Genomic DNA, 17,502 nt, shown 5'->3' with positions numbered 1-17,502 from the left:
AAAATAAGAGAATAAAGGAAAAACAGTTATGAAATACTATGGCAGTAAAACAAGAATACAGTTTGAAAGGGGAGTGATTTGTAAAATATCCATAAAGAAAAAGAACATCTGCTTACAGTTGTGTTTCATCTGGGTGTTGAGAGATGTATCCATAGATCTCTTAATGTTGCTCTCAAAGTGCACCAGATTGATGCTTTTAACTTCAATATTTTAAAAATATCTTCCCGGGGGAGCATCCCCCCGGACTCCCCTAGAGGAGGTGAGGTCCGCTCCCCACTCGTAAAAAATAGCACTTTACCCCTGCCTATATGCCGTGAGCTGATTATCGAGCCTTCATTGTAACAGTCGCGGGTTTACTGTGATTTTGCGTGTAGGGAGTTTTTTTGTGCGTGCTCTATAGTGCCCGTAATAGTGTTCACTGGAGTGCAGCACCTCAGCACCCCCACTCAAAATACCTTCCCGCGCCTCTGCACCTACTAGCCAAGTTTCTTTTGTCTAATATCTCTCGGGCAGGTACATTGAATTAGAAGTAGAAGTAGTAGAAGAAGAAGAAGTAGAAGAAGAAGTAGTAGAAGAAGAAATACGCTAACGCTACAAAAAGGCACAACACTGTTACTCTGTTTTTACTGACATGTAACATTTTATTTCACCTTGCTCTGTTTTTTAATGCATATTCAAAAACGGAAACATTTTCGGGAGTTTCAACCGGGTACCAGCCACCAAAAACGGGGACTTTTTCTGGAAAACGGGGACGTTTTGGTCACCCATCCGACTGTGTTTACAGCTAGCACACACACTAACATTAAGACTACAAGCTCACTTGGGGTTGAGGCTCGTTTACACGTTGCTTGACCCACACATCTGATCTAAACATAGTAACGTGTGTTGGTGAAAATTATTATTTAAAGTTATTTAATAATTGTGAAATTTATTGTACTTTTTGATGGATGAATGATGCTCAAGGTGAGGGGGCAAATAAGACAACTGAGGGGGCAATGCCCCCTTTTGCCCCCTCGTGGCGCCGGGCCCGAAACACAGACTAAAACAGCAATGTGCAGACGAATCAGATGATTAAATATGCTGATCTTAAAATATATTTTATACCTTTTTTCATTTATTTTTTGCATTTTGTTGTAATCATTATTTTTAATACTTTCTGCTGACACTAGCAGTCGCCACTGATAGTTGCTGATCGAAAGCGGGAACACAAACCACCAAATACAAAAAAGATAATTCAGATCATGTCGTCATGACTCTGCGGAGAGATTCCCCGATCATTTCTTAGAGTTTCTCAAACACGCTGCCTGAGGAAGGCTATGTGTATTTTTTTGTCATTGACCTTTTTCGGACCACTTGTTTATTTATTTTGGTGACGATCCGACCTCCATGCTGCTACTCTGGTTCAAACTGCATCCACCAAACAATATGAAATATCTCGACCTCCCCAAAATAACCAAAATCTGACACGGGCCGTTTCTCAATCGCGAGGGTGCTTGCTTGGTAGCACATGTCTTCCGAGTCACTTCCTTCAGAAGCTAGGCAAGGATCCTTCTTGGCATTCGGAAAACGAAGAGTGGAACAGGCTAGCAAGTGTGCAGGTGTGCGTCATATGAGAGGCCCCGCCTTATATTTTCCGCCACAGATTTGGAGAAATTGGTCCGTGCGCAAAGCATTGTGGGGATTTGAAGGACGCAAAGTCTACCCATGTGCACTGATTCGCTAGCTGAACAGCCAATCAGTGTTTTCCCTTTGTCCGACTTCCGGTGGTGTTCCCGAAGCCGATTCAAAATGTTGAATCGGCAAGAAAAGGCGTCAGGTCGGCAGAAAAGACCCGATGGTGCGGCGCACACCACTCCGAATAGGGCGTGCCCACGCTCATGTTCGGCCCGACTCCCATTTACTGCCGATTTCGGGCCGGTGTATCTGGGCCTTAACTGCCATGAGAAAAATCCTATCAATGTTCCAAAATCCGTCACTAGATGGTGCTCATTGTACCAATACGGTTTATATAATACATAACATATTATTATTATAGTAAAAGGGCTCGCTTTGGCAAAATCCTGATCCATACAGGCAGCCCTAAATAATAACAAGTAACCATCATGTGTTGTGCTATCTGTAGATGTCTGTCTTATTTGTTGTCGATTTCATATTGTTTTCACAGTGCTGTGAAAATGAATTTCCCCCTGGGGACAATAAATCTAATCTAAACTAATTTCATATTCAATCCCGTACTTGGCAATTGATAACATACATTCGTAATTTACCTCGTTTACAGCACTTTTGTTGGAATACTATGGATTTAGTTGACACTACTAGCCGACTTTCTTTTGTCCAATATTTTGCAGGAAGTTACATTGAATTAGAAGTAGAACAAGAAGAAGAAGGAGAAGAAGTAGAGATAGAAGAAGAAAAGTAAAGGTAGAAGAAGTAGAAGAAGAAGTAGAGTTAGAAGAAGAAGAAAAAGTAGAGGTAGAAAAAGAAGAAGTAGAGGTAGAAAAAGAAGAAGTAGAGGTAGAAGAAGAAGAAGTAGAGGTAGAAGAAGAAGAAGTAGAGGTAGAAAAAGAAGAAGTAGTAGAAGAAGAAGTAGAGGTAGAAGAAGAAGAAGTAGAGGTAGAAGAAGTAGAGGTAGAAAAAGAAGAAGTAGAAGAAGAAGTAGAAGTAGAAGAAGAAGAAGTAGAGGTAGAAAAAGAAGAAGTAAAATAAGAAGAAGTAGAGGTAGAAGAAGAAGAAGTAGAGGTAGAAGAAGAAGAAGTAGAGGTAGAAGAAGTAGAGTTAGAAGAAGAAGAAGTAGTAGAAGAAGAAATACGCCAGTCCTTGGCTGCTCACCACCTCCGAAGATGTGGTTGGAGCATGCCGGGCCTGACACGCTCCAATCCCAGCGCACATCCCAGCGCATACCTTCCGGAGACGACTACAAAGCCTATGGACAACGATCAGTCGGGAGGCTCTGATGTGTGAACAGACGCCTCTCATTACTTGCCCTTCATTGTTGTTAAGTGTGCTTAACTCGTGTGGTCCGTATTTAGTTTAGTGTTGTGGTGATTAGACAACAGATAAAGCCAGAAATCTGGTGTAGTCATGGACTATGACCTGAGTTTCGACAGTCACATTAAAACAGTTACTAAATCAGCCTACTATCACCTAAAGAATATATCTAGGATAAAAAGACTAATGTCACAGCAGGATTTGGAAAAACTTGTCCATGCTTTTATCTTCAGTAGACTCGACTACGGTAATGGTGTCTTCACAGGTCTCAATAAAAAATCTATTAGAAAGCTGCAGCTAATTCAGAACGCCGCTGCTCGAGTCCTCACTAACACTAAGAAAGTGGATCACATCACTCCTGTTCTGAAGTCTTTACACTGGTTTCCTGTGTGTCAAAGAATTTATTTCAAAAATATTGCTGCTGGTTTATAAAGCTTTGAATGGTTTAGGCCCAAACTAAATTTCTGACCTCCTGCTAAATTATGAACCATCCAGAACTCTCAGGTCATCAGGGACTGGTCAGCTTTCTGTCCCCAGAGTCAGAACTAAACATGGTAAAGCAGCGTTCAGTTATTATGCTCCAAATATCTGGAATAAACTACCAGAAACATGCAGGTCCGCTGCAACTCTGACTACTTTTAAATCCAGGCTGAAGACTTTTCTTTTTTCCGCTGCTTTTAATTGATATATTCATATCTTAAACTGCACTGTAACTTTTATTGTCTTTGCTTTTTAATGCCATTTTCTGAATGTCTTTCATTTTTGTAAAGCACTTTGAATTGCCTTGTGTTGAATCCCCCCAAAGGTAGTTAAAGTCATTATTGGGGTTAAAGTCCCCTCGTAGGTGGTTAAAGTCAAGTATACGTGTGCCGTTTTGGTTTCAAAACCCTGGTTCGCGGAGGAAAACAAAATAGTCCTAGAAAAAAACAACTTAAATGTACAGGGGACCTATCATGCAAAATGCACTTTCCACCTATCAGGAGGAGACAGCCACAGCCATTGCCGTTCGAAAGCGCTGGAGACGCTGTAGTACATATGCCAGGCCTGTAGGTGGCGCTGTAGTCTGCCACAAAAGCAGCGAAGAAAACTTCTCAGATTCAGCCCTTGCAAAAACAGGGCTAAAAAAGAGCAAATAGAGCTAAATGAGGCATGGCTAAAATGCATGATCTGTTTGGTATTTTGAAAAAAAAACTTTGCAGACATGTTTTATACAGGTATGGCCCTACAATATATTATTCAAATATAGCATGATAGGTCCACTTTAACTAATGTGCATTTAAAGAAAAGAGGAATAGTTTTGGTGAAAACTAAAAAGGTACCATGGGGTACAGGAATTAGTTTTGGTTTCAAGACCCTGGTTCACGGAGGATACCATAAAAAATCCTAGAAGGACAAGGTAAACTTAACTATGTGCATTCAAAAATAAAAAAGAGGAATAGTTTCGGCGAAAACTAAAAGGTACCATGGGGTCAGATTCTAATTTTCCAAAGGGGGGTTCGTTCAGATGTGGGTATCTCACATTGCACTGTAACTGTGATTCATGTATCTTTGATTTTAAATTAGTGTTTTTAAATGCCATTTTATATCATTGCTTTTAAATGAGTGTTTTTTGATATAATTTCATAATATATTTCTTAAATGCTATTAATGTCTTTCATTTTTGTAAAGCACTTTGAATTGCCTTGTATTGAAATGTGCTATATAAATAAACTTGCCTTGCCTTGCCTAGATGTGTATAGATTAGCTTAGAATTACGTTGACTGTTGTCCATTAGTATAGCTGTATTTTCCTACAGTCTCCTTTCGTTAGTGTGTACCACTTAGATAGTGAGGGTTGTTTTGTTGCTGTTTTGTTTATTACTATCTATTCCTTTGTGTGTAATTAGGCTCTCTTATTAGAGTCCCCCCTTGGTTGGTTGCCCATTTAAACCTGCACCCTTTTGGCCCTTTTGTTTGTTTCAGGCTGCGTGCCTTCCATTTTGTTATCCTGTTATTTAATAAACTCCTTATAATTATTACCAATTCCAACTGGTGTATGTTGCTTTTCCTCATCCCCTAGTGGGGATGTAACAAGAATATTCAAATGTAATTATAAAAGGTTCTCTGCATTTCAGTAATCTAATGATGCTTATATTCTATGGTCAAAAAATACGAAAAAATGATTCAGTTCAGTATCAAGCTGCATCGCCATTGGCTAGATCAGGCTGAAAAACAAATCTGAATATGATCAAAATATGGACTAATGCTATACCCAATTAAAGACTAGTTCTATAAACAAATAAACAAATATGGGCTAGTGCAATAGCCAAATTACAGAAGGGGAAAATATGTTAGAGGCAAAATGTGTTAGAAATACCATTATGAATGGTAAGTATTGTGATGCTGCAGAGACATTCAAGCCTACAAATCATAGACCACAAAAAAGGAATGATGACAATCATCATTCCCTTCAATATTGTGATTCATATCAGAATTGCAATACCAGTGAAAAATAATCACAATCAGATACCTTTTTCCAAAGCCCACGTCTGGGATATAACTTCAAACTGGAAAGGCTAGTCAGGGAAAGAATGACTGCTCTCAAAACAAACAAGACAAGACAATTTAAATTGACCCAGTTTCCTTTTTGAATAAGCAAGCAGCAATTTGTATGACTCATAACAAATTGGACTGCTGTTTCTGAATGTTACGACGGAATAACAAATGGTGTTGTGACCCTTACTGAAAACACAGAGGGAGGCTGACTCTTTGTTTGGCATAACGCCCCCCCTTGGAGACATTGCACACAGTGTCTTAACTGAACTATAGAGCTGGTACGTGATATTGGCTTTTAGTCGTGTAACAATAGGTAGATGTGTGACCCACAGTCTGGGTCAGGTCTCCCTAAGGCTGGGTTTAAAGGTCACAGTTGGTTCGAGTGGCTTTTTTGTTTTTTTAATTGTTAAATGTCAGATAAGTTGCTCTTAATCATAACACATTTCCCTGATCATTTCCAGAAATGTTAAAACTATTCAAAAAGGGTCCTCTAAGTGATCACATAGGTGAAGCATTATCCACTTTTTTATTTACATCATTATTCTGTTTTGACACACCAGGACAAAATCTGTTTACGACAAAGTAAAAATATCAGGTTGGTCCACCAAAAACTGTTTTAGCTAGTTCATGTGCTGGTGAAAACCTGCAACATCTGACAGAAGAGCTTGCGGCATAACAGCATTGGATTCAAGAACCTTTCAATCAATATCTACTTTCAACTACATTTTCACAGACCTTTAAAAAAAGAAACACATATAACAAATCCGTCAGGAGAGAGCAAATCTATTTGTCCACCTTTTTGTCAATAGAAAGAGAAGTTGACATTAACAAAATGAACAGTTTTTTTCTACATTAAATGCCAAGGCTTAGAGGTCAGAGAATGGTGGAGAAGAGCTACTTCTAGCCAGCTGCATGAGAATGTGCTTCACATGTGGTGAATAAAAAAGACAATTCTAATGTGTAACAGAACCATCAAACAACCCATTTAGGATGGGCACTGTTCCTCTAGCTCCCATGTGTATTTTTCAAGATGTGAAACTTGTTCTTTAGGTCAATTTTCTCTCCATGCTGGTAGAGTTTGAGCAAACTGTAATTTTAAAGAAGGCTATGATGGCTTTTTATTTGTCAGCATTCAACAAACAACTCAGAGATGCTTACTTGGAGAGATGTCAGGGCTGCATGGCAGTTGGAGTAACCAGGCTTATTTTTTGTTCAAAGCTGATGTTTTGAAATCTTCACTTACCATAGTAAAGATAGACCATTTTCACAGCAAACATTTTGTCTTGCAGGGAAAGCACAGTTGGTATGGTTTTCTCCTTGGGAGTCTGCGTGTGTGTCATTATTGCCAAATGTGCTTCTGGAGACACTTGCTGTAGCACCACAGAGGCCATTTTGAGAAATAGCACAAGTGTTTATATGTCAGTCTGTGAAAAGATGGTGTCACTGTGAAAGTCTGTTACAGTGCAAGATGCAGTCACAAAACTTCACAATGTGTATTTAAGATTCAATGAGTCTCCCCACATTAGACCGCTATGCCCCTGGCATGATTTGGCATCACAATACATTTTTATTTAAGATGAAAATAAAGGCAGATTTAGAAGATGGTTGTGATCTGAGCAAGAGTGCTGGAAATAGGTGGGAAGTGGTGGGGGGACCATTGGCCCTTTATGCACCTGGCCTGATTTGACTTTGATGCCAGTGGGATTTAATGGCCAGATGGTTTGTAGATATTAATGTTATTAATTATGCCTGTGCTTTTTCAGATATAAGTTGATACAGAGTTTTTAAGTATTAACCAACAAAGCTTTTAACATTTCTCATTTGGCATCAAGGAGGGAGATAACATCATCTATTGTTTGTTCAGAATAATGCAGAGTAGTGTTAAAATACTAATCTAATTAATAATGTTAGCATTTAAAGTTCTCAGAAAATACTGCACCATGTTGTATATATTCTTGACACTACAAAACCAAATTTGATTTTCCCACTGATTTACCCTCTTCTTGATATTTGTATAGCTGTGGACCATTGCCTTATATCTACAGAAATAATGGCTTTAACAGCCATCTGAAGGAAAGTAACACAGTTGCATAATGTTTAATGTAGTATGATACATCATCATATGGCATTGAGGTGCAAGAAAATATGTCAATCATCTCTAATGACCCTCCAGACAAGTCAGTAAATCTGAAAAGCATTTCTCATGAGAAGTAATTTATGTTCAAAGTCAGCTCTTCCACACATATTAAAAGTCTGCCTGTAGAATTCACCTCTTTCCAGAACAGTTTCATTTAAACTCAAACAAACAGCAACTGCATGCAGAGGAATAAATAAACGAAATGATTATATGAAATGAAGCTATGCATATCACAAATAATCAGTCGGAGCATTTCTGTGGTGACTTTTGGATCAAAACAATATTTGTCTTGACATATTTTCTTACTGCGGTGAGCCATACAAAAGCTGAAAGGCTTCAGACCAAACACCAGGCGTTTTAAAGATTATTAGAAAGATCAATACCAGTCTCAGTCAAATTTGAACACACCGACACGACGCACATACTCTATTTTTACATGCAGAATGACTTACACTTCTCGAATATTACTTCCACCATCTCGGAAACCATCGCAACTCCTTATACTGTAACTCCAGAACTTGACTGAAAATCATCAAAATGTTTGAGTTTACTTCAGTATCAAAGTAGTCCAGTGCTAGCTGTATGTTTTCCTTTGGGACAATGCAAACTAGCAAGCTAATGTAGCATTCACATGGCTCAAGTCGTAGCCTACCACCAATGAAGCTTAAAGGTCCCATGTCATGCTTTCCCGGTTATTACCCGTCCCCTTGTGTGTTATGAATGTTTTTATGCATGTAAACGGTCTGCAGAGTCACAAACCCTCAAAGTACACCCTGTAGCGAGTAAAGCTCGGAAAATACCTGTCTATAGTGATGGCAGTTTGACACTGAAGCTTCGAACGGAGCTTCAACCCTGGACTTCCTATTCCATAGAAGCAGTGCTTCGAAGCTTGCTTCAAATCACGTGACATGTGACGTCCAAAGCAGCAACTGCTTCAAATCACGTGACATGTGACGTCCGAACCAGCAACTGCTTCATTTCCTGAATGAATCAACTCACTGGTTCGCCGTCCAATCAGGTGATTCAATGCACTGCCTCGTCTCGATTCTGACAGGTGACAGGTTGAAACAGTTTCAAATTTGAGCACTTCAACACTTTATAACCGCTCTAAACAATGCGCAATGTGTGGGTTGTTGTCGTAGTTTGCATTGTTGCTGTTGAGTTATTGTTGGCATTGCATTTGAATTGGATCATTATAGAGCAAGCCAGGAAGATAAATAGGTCGTTCTGGCTCGTGAAACACTTCGAAATGTGGAGAAGTTGTGAACAAAAAGACAATGAGTAATATAAAAACACTTCGGTGGTCTAAGGAATTGATAGCCTAGTGGATAGAGCCGGCGGCCAAGATGCGGCGATATCCTCCGCGCAGCTGTTTCAAAGCACGGAATAGTTAAACTTTTAATCATTGCTTTTCAACTTTAATACTTTAATAACTGATAAAAAGCCCTCTCCGCCCAAAAAAATGTTAAGCACACTCTAGTCTCTTCTCAATAACCCAATACACACTATTATCAATCTTTAATTGCAAATAGTTCTATTCAGTCTTAGTGTGAGTGTGTGTGTGTGTGTGTGTGTGTGTGTGTGTGTGTGTGTGTGTGTGTGTGTGTGTGTCTCGAATATTTTTCAAGGCAAAGATACGTTAAACCCACTGCAGCCTTGCACTTCGCCAGGAGAGGTCACTGTAACTGAAGCTTCGAGAAATGAACCTATTTCCGACACAATTGTCCAAGTGGTTCGACGCTTCATTCAAAGCTTCATTTTGCCATCACTACCTGTCTATGCTGCCCCAGAACGCATCGTTGGAGATTTCTCTTTTTCCATTGTTTTCTTCCTGGGTACAGTGACTTGCCCATGCCCAAATGGACCAATCCGTGGAGCCGTTAAGTTACGTCCGCGGAGCCGTTACGTTAAGATTGGTCCAAATGGACCAATCCACGGACACACACACACACACACACACACACACACACACACACACACACACACACACACACACACACACACACACACACACACACACACACACACACACACACACACACTCAATCAGCTGCAGCTCCGCCAATTTCTCCTCCCTGACCCCTAGATTCCACCGGGTCCGTCTGCGGCGCGTTACGGCAGCGCCACGGTTTTGGGCCGGCATCCGACCTCCGGCGTCATACCCTACCGGGTGCGTTTCAGAAGCATTTCAGAAGCGGAGCGTCTTGCCTGCCGGCTCGCAGTTTTTGTTGATTTGGGCATATTTCCTGGATAGGCTACTTTGTACAGACAAAGTTAATAATAATTGTAATATTCCAATTATAAACGACACGAATCAAAGATGTGTTGCTGTGTTTTAGTGGTAAAAAAATGCATTCATCATCATAATTATTCTATATAATTTGTAAACCGGAGGAGAACGCTGGCATTTCTCCTCCTACTTGAAAGACTACGGAGGGATAGGTTAGTTTGTGTGTGTGTGTGTGTGTGTGTGTGTGTGTGTGTGTGTGTGTGTGTGTGTGTGTGTGTGTGTGTGTGTGTGTGTGTGTGTGTGTGTGTGTGTGTGTGTGTGTGTGTGTGTGTGTGTATATATATATATATATATATATATATATATGCTATATGCTCTGACCGTTCCACTTCCTGCCTGCCCGACCTTACGTTACGGCTGAGCCGCGTCAAAAATAGGATTCATCCTAATTTTAGAGGAGCCCTGCGCCGAGGCGCTTCTGACACTTCTGGGACGCTTCTGAGCCGTAACGTGCCGCGTGTGGTGATGAAATAGCACCCATTGACTAGAGTGGCCGCGATCGCCGTGAGCACCGCGGCGCAGCCGTAACGCGCCCGTAACGCGCCCGTAACGCGCCGCAGACGGACCCGGTGGAATCTAGGGGAGACTGCCGGACGCAGCGAGGCTGTGAGTCGGTGTGTGAGCACACACACAAACTCCCAGCCAGGCTGCGGGTGTGTGTGTGTGTTCGGGCTGGTTGCACAATATACATCTATGTTAGTATACCTCAACAATGGAATTATGATCAGTAGAAATGGTCATGACATGGGATCTTTACTGACATCCCCTTATTGTTTTTAAATATGCCTGTTAAGGGTTTTCCACAAAAGCTCCCTGACTATGGGAGGTTTCTGTGGGAGATACTACTCTTGCAAATTAATTCCTCGTGTCCAAATAGTTTGAAGCCTTTGCACTTTAACATGCTTGCCCAGTCTTTAAAGAGACAGTTACTAAACTCTTGTAGTAACCTGTCAAGCCATTCAATCACTTTCGGTTTAAGCAGTGCTTAAAATATTAATCACTGAGGTTTGATTTGCTGCAAAATTAAAATGGTTGTGATTAGAATGGTATAGGCTGCTCAAATAATAAAAAACCTGTATCTAGATTTTCTTTATCGCCACTTGACTTGACTTTGTCCTCAAAATGAGAAATAAAAAGTGTATTTCTTTCAGTGTTCAACAGGAAATGTGAAAGTTATAGATCAAAGCGTCGCTGTATTCTCTGAAAGATGACATTTTGATTAAATTAATCCCTTAAGGACATGTGCAGGTGAAGCATATTGATTGTCATTGTTATCTCAAAATAACTAGAAATTTGAGGTTGATTACTTCTTTTACTATTGATTAATTGTTGATTATGCTTTCTCCGTTATTTCTAGGTTGGCCTCTAGCAAGATGGACATCTTCACAAACGGGGATTTAGGTGTTGATGGTAACACAAGCCATGAAACAGGACAAGAAATACTAGAAGGCACCAAAAGCCAAGGATACAACCACAGCGACCCCCTGGACATGTTCATAGGCATAGAGCTTCTTCTACGTTTCAAACCTCTCTTCCTGCCACTCTATTCCCTCGTAGTGGTCGTGGCTGGTGTTGGAAACTCTTTCCTGTTGGCTTGCATCTTGTCTGACAAAAAACTACACAATGCCACCAACTTTTTCATCAGTAACTTAGCAGCTGGAGACTTGCTGATGTGTTTGACTTGTGTTCCACTGACTGTGTCTTATGCCTTCGACAGTCGTGGCTGGGCTTTTGGAAGAGTCCTCTGCCATTTGGTCCCCTTGCTGCAATGTGCGACAGTGTTCGTATCTGTGCTTTCACTCACTGCCATTGCTGTGGATCGCTACGTTGTTGTGGGTAAGGGATATTACATTATTTGTTTATTTTTTGAGAATTTCTTAATAAACATGCTATTTGCAGGATTTTTAAATGTGTTCCTTTGCAACCAAATGGTGTTATCAAAAGAGAAATGAATGCATGATAAAAAATAAAAAAAATAATATGAAACACAAATACTTTGGTTTTCAGAATTATTTAAAATATGTTAAATACAATGCAAATCTAACATTTAATCATTGTTTAAATATGAGTAATTCTGTATTGCTTTGGTTTTCATTCATGCTTTTTTTCCTTCCTGTCTCAGCTCACCCAGTACGGAGGAGGATCTCTGTGTGGAGTTGTGGGGCAGTGAGTCTTGGTGTGTGGCTTTTATCTCTGGCCCTGGCTGCACCTCAGTCTCTTTACACACGCTACATGGACCTGCGACCCAATGGCATCGACCTTGTAGTGTGTGAAGAATTCTGGCCTCATACTGGCAATCTGCGGCTGCTCTACTCCTGCTTCACTCTCATTGCCTCTTATATGATCCCGCTGCTGTCAGTCAGCATATCTTATTGCGCCATTACTGTTAGCCTGAAACGCTATTCAGTGCCTGGGGAGCCATCAAACAGCCAGCAGCGATGGAGCCAGAGGAGAAGGAAAACCTTCTCACTGCTGGTGGCCTCAGTGCTGGCTTTCGCCCTGTGTTGGCTGCCTCTGCAGGTGAGTCCCTGATCCAGACTGTAAAATTCTTAAATGAAGCCAAACTTCGAGCCAATTTTAGCTCGACTACTCTTCTCTGCTCCTTATATAACCTGTTACATGGATTTTGATTAAAGTCTTGATTCAGGAGTAGGGCTTTGGCGGAAGATCTAGTCAATTCTTCCTAGGTATCTACTAGGAAATGCACAAACTCAACAGCAGTAAAAAGATGAAAAGGGGAAAATCTTTAACTGACAATAAGATAATGAATGTTATACATCATTAACCACAGAACCTTAATTCCAGGTACACCATGGCCACAAAACTAACTGTCTGCAATGAGCGATGCAAACAACTAACACCGAGGATTTTATCGTCATGGTAGAATAGCTCAGACCTTTCATTGCAGTAGGATTGCACAAACAATGAGCCACATTCCAAAAACCGTGCTTACACACAAATCACAAATGGTTGCAGAAATGTGTAAATATAAGTGAATACAGCCAGGTTTTTCCATGTCACTGTGCAGGTGCTGACCCTGATGCTGGACCTGGACCCAGACTTCCACATCATAGGGAAGCGCTACATAAATGTCTTACAAGTCTGCTGTCATTTAGTAGCTATGAGCTCTGCGTGTTACAACCCTTTTATCTACGCCTCACTGCACAGCAAGGTGCGCATGCACCTGAAAGGCTACCTCTGTCCCTGTCGTCATCGTCAGAGGGAGATGGTGGAGAGGGTGTCGTCCAGGAGCTGATTTTAGGCCGTGCCCTATTTGATATAACTGCTATAGCATCGCCTGACACCCAGAGCCCTGTCCTTGCCCACAAGCTATCGGCTGCACCCCTAACAACCATCTTAAGGCCAAAGTCGTCCAGGAAAACAAGGCAAACGCTTCATTGTACTTAAAAGCAAGGAATATGTCTGTTTCTCTATCTGTCTGCCTGTGTGTCTGTCCGTCAGTCCATCCGTCTGTCTGTCTGTCCGTCCGTCTCTCCATCTGATAGCTTAAGAACTGTTAATCCTACCTTGGCAGGCTGGTGTGAACCCAAGGACACGCAGAGTCAGATTTGATGTTATTTGGACATGCAACAAGTGATATATTAATACACTTTGAATAAACAAGCAACCTTTTTGTTAAGGGCTTCTTGGCTCGACACACTGAGCATTGGCCTCAGTTCACATCCCTGAATGAACGATGAGCAGCTCTTGTCAGCAATATCAGGGGTCTGTTCTGAATTTGCATTGCATTACTTTATTTAAACCAGTTTTATCAATGTGTTTCCAGAATGTTGTGAAATGTTGTCCTAGTGTCCCCAGAGTAAGTTCTAAATAAGGCCACTTGGGACAAAAAGGCATACCAGACTGTAGTTCAGGATGATGATCAAGAAGATTCCACTGGGATCCCTGTGTTTTTGTTGGACGGCGTAGCTGCTGGCATGGACACTAAGCAGATACTGCAGCTTGAACAGGCAGCAGAGCTGTGAAGCCGACATCCTGGAGGTAAATGTTCAGGGAGCCGACCCTACCATGAACTCTCCTTCACCAGACATAGATTGCAGGCCGTTGTAGACATATAGATACCAGATGGTTTTTCCATATCCCTGCTGCTGAATGCCTTTGCTTAAAAATCAGATGTGTTTCTCTCATATTGCATCACCTTGATTATATTAGATATTAAAAAATGTTAAATAATGTTGCCTGCTAATTTAGTGTAATTATGTAGTAGCTGTTCTCTGTGGTTTGGTTCCACTTTTATGTCACCTGTTCACATGGATTAATAGGATTGCATTTGCATGTATGTAAGTTTGTATTAGTTTGTATGGACCTTTGTGGAACAGATATGATATGTACAGCACTGGGAGAAAAAATATGCGGCCTTATAGTGACCTTCAGACCTCTCTGTAAAAAAATTGAATTCATATCAGATTCATAAATGTTACTTTCAATCTCAGTGGCTGGGCTCTGTCTCGAGAAACATGTAAACATAATATCCAGAGTATGAACAATAAAGACACCAGGGTTTCCATCCACTAGGATTTATGCTTTCTGTGCCAAAGCCTGACTATTCAATATATTTTTGCACATGTCTTCTGTTCAATAATTCACCAAAGAACTTGCTATTGTGATATCAATTATATTAAAGGTGGGGTAGGTAAGTTTGAGAAACCGGCTCGAGATACACTTTTTGTTATATTCCATGGAATGCTCTTAACATCCCGATAGCAATGAATATCTTAAGTGCTTTGACAAAAAATCCATAAAAAATGTCATCTGTGGAAGCCGTAGTACTGTAAAAAGCACGACCAATTATTTTAGCCGGCCCGGCTAAAATAATTGGATGGCTTACCTGCCTGTCAGCCTTCCATCTGTGCACAGACTTATCTCGTGCCCTCATTGGTCATGTGCGCGTTCGTGTGTGTTGGAGGAGGGGCTCTGTAAGGAAGTGGCAGATTTGTTCGGCTGTGTATTTTCAAATTCTAGCGCACTCGAGCTGGTTTCTCCAAAATTACCTACCCCACCTTTAAATGGCATCGGATTTTGTTAACCTGGTTATTGAGGTACTACAGTTTGCACAACAATTATTGCTTTTAAAATACAATACATGTTTTTCTACTGTTAAGTGGAAGGATAGACAAAACACAATCAAGTTGCAGGGCAGATCGTCAACAACCAGCTCACTCTTAAATGCCAAAATACAATTTGTTCGGTCAGCCAAGTGGTAGTGTAGCATTCGTTTTAGAAAAGAATCCCTGGCTCCCCAGCCAACGCTGCTGATGCCAATTGTCCCCTCTCAACAATCAGATTACTTTGCTGTTTGTTGTTTGGGTACCATGGATTTTCCATCCAAGTCAACCTTGCGTTCAGCTCTCAATTGCATTTTTGGCCAGGTGCTCTTACTTAAATGGTCTCTTAAAAAATGGGAATTTCACCTTCAGTTGTTGCCATGATTCCAAACACATTGTCATTTCACAGTTAAAGGCCTTTCAATTTGATTTGAAATATTCTTGTTAAGTATTTCTGGACTTGAAATACTAAGGATTATAAGCAATCAAAAACCTAAGGACCTAAAGTTACAGATAAAGAGGGAACATACCTTGCACTGTTTTTGTCACCAGTTCTTCAAAAGCATTGATTTTACTGTAACGGTATGTTAGACTCTAAAAACAGAGGCGTGTCTGTAAGCACAAACAAAAACAAAGAAAAATCCTCTTCTGCAATGTAATCAAAACAAGTGATTGCACTGTGAGGTAAACATATGATATTACACCACCATGTTTCTGCCTCAGTCTAGTCATTAGTTACAAGCAGATGATGCCTGAATACCAAGAGAAATCTTGCTAAAAACGCGAAATAAAGGGCAGGAGAAAGAATAAAGAAAATACAACAAATAGACCCAAGATAAATAGATTGCTTTTTCCCCCTATTTGGAATTCTAAAGACCATAAGTCTGACAATTCTTCACAACCACTTCAGCTGTTTGGATAAGGCTGAAAGCTGGACTAGTTCATTTGCTTCATATTCAGATAAACAAAAAAAGCTCCTTAAAGTGAAGAGTTAGACTTGCTTGTGGCCTCTTGTTTTATAAACCAGACATATGTCACTGAACCCCCAATAATGACACAACTTTTAAAAGAAAAGTTCAAGTGAAAAAGTGCCACATGAAAAATAAGGTTATTAAAAATATACAGCAGGTTATTATTTTTAGTAGAATCACAAATATGCTTTGTTGTCATCAAATCGAAAAATTCTTTTGAAAAATGTAAGTGGTTTATTATAATTGACTAAATCATTGTTTGTTTCCCTGTTTCTTAATGGGTGTTTTAGCATGTCAACAAGAAAAATAAAAAATATATTGTGGCTATGTCTATTGTACTAAACCACATGTACATGCAAGCACACCGGTGCACAACAGAGAACCACAAAAACCTATAAGAACGTCAAAGTATACATCTAACCAGGTGTAAGAGCTAAGTTGAATTTGTTTCTGTCTGTGAATTAAAACTGTAAGGGAAATGTTTTGTGTCTTTATTTTGTAATTTCAACAATCATCAACAAAAAACTGACAGACAGACGGACAGACAGACAGACAGACAGACAGACAGACAGAGAGACAGACAGACAGACAGACAGACAGACAGACAGACAGACAGACAGACAGACAGACAGAGAGACAGATAGATAGACAGACAGACAGACAGACAGACAGACAGACAGACAGACAGACAGACAGACAGACAGACAGACAGACAGATAGACAGACAGACAGACAGACAGACAGACAGACAGACAGACAGACAGACAGACAGACAGAGAGACAGATAGATAGATAGATAGATAGATAGATAGACAGATAGATAGATAGATAGATAGACAGACAGACAGACAGACAGACAGACAGACAGACAGACAGACAGACAGACAGACAGACAGAGAGAGAGACAGATAGATAGATAGATAGACAGATAGATAGATAGATAGATAGACAGACAGACAGACAGACAGACAGACAGACAGACAGACGGATAGATATAGTTATGTTGGAAATTTTGTTTGCCTTGTGAAGCATCAAATCTATTGATAGACCACTTTGGCGTTGTGGTTCAGAAATTGAGTTGATTATTGAGACTTTCTGCTTCATTATGACGAGGCAACGGGAGAGCAGTTTATTTTTGCTCTAATTAGCAGTGATTGCACATTATGGAAGGGAAAATAAAAAAATACTTTATATTGAATGCTGCTTTGTATGTATCATAATAGGTTCAAGGTACAAGGTTCAATGCTTTTATTAGTCATACGTACATAGCTACAGTGTAGTTATGTCGATGAAAATCTTAGGTCACAGGCTCCTCCAACAGAGCAACACAATAAAACAGAAAAACAGAAAAAATGGTGCAAGTAAATACAAAAGAAAAATAGTGAAATAGTGCAATAAGAGTCTATATTCAAGTGATTGGAATATGATATATTAGATAAATAATTTCAAAATTGCAGCCAGATGAATGTTATGGATGTTGTTTCAAAAGTTCAGGTGTTTAGCAGTCTTATGGCCT

At 40.2% G+C, this 17,502-nt stretch overlaps 1 protein-coding gene across 7 annotated transcripts in view; it reads left to right on the top strand.

The window, feature by feature from the left end:
* LOC307038247 (prolactin-releasing peptide receptor) overlaps positions 1–16,454 on the top strand; it is a 44,520-nt gene extending 28,066 nt beyond the window's left edge. For 3 of the 7 annotated variants that reach the window (XM_079679617.1, XM_079679618.1, XM_079679614.1), the window contains 3 exons: positions 11,307–11,785; positions 12,072–12,469; positions 12,978–16,454. In XM_079679617.1, the coding sequence (XP_079535743.1) occupies positions 11,323–11,785; positions 12,072–12,469; positions 12,978–13,205 (1,089 nt within the window). In that variant the 5' untranslated portion in view covers positions 11,307–11,322 and the 3' untranslated portion in view covers positions 13,206–16,454. Of the gene's footprint in view, positions 1–6,883; positions 8,714–10,091; positions 10,102–10,450; positions 10,556–11,306; positions 11,786–12,071; positions 12,470–12,977 lie in introns of those variants that run through there. The other 4 variants (XM_079679619.1, XM_079679615.1, XM_079679620.1 and 1 more) reach the window with 4 other exon arrangements.
* The last annotated feature ends 1,048 nt before the right edge of the window (positions 16,455–17,502 follow it).

This window comes from Notothenia rossii (assembly GCF_949606895.1).
Source record: "Notothenia rossii genome assembly, chromosome: 4".
NCBI lineage: Eukaryota > Metazoa > Chordata > Actinopteri > Perciformes > Nototheniidae > Notothenia > Notothenia rossii.
This window is presented reverse-complemented; position numbering and strand designations above follow the sequence as displayed.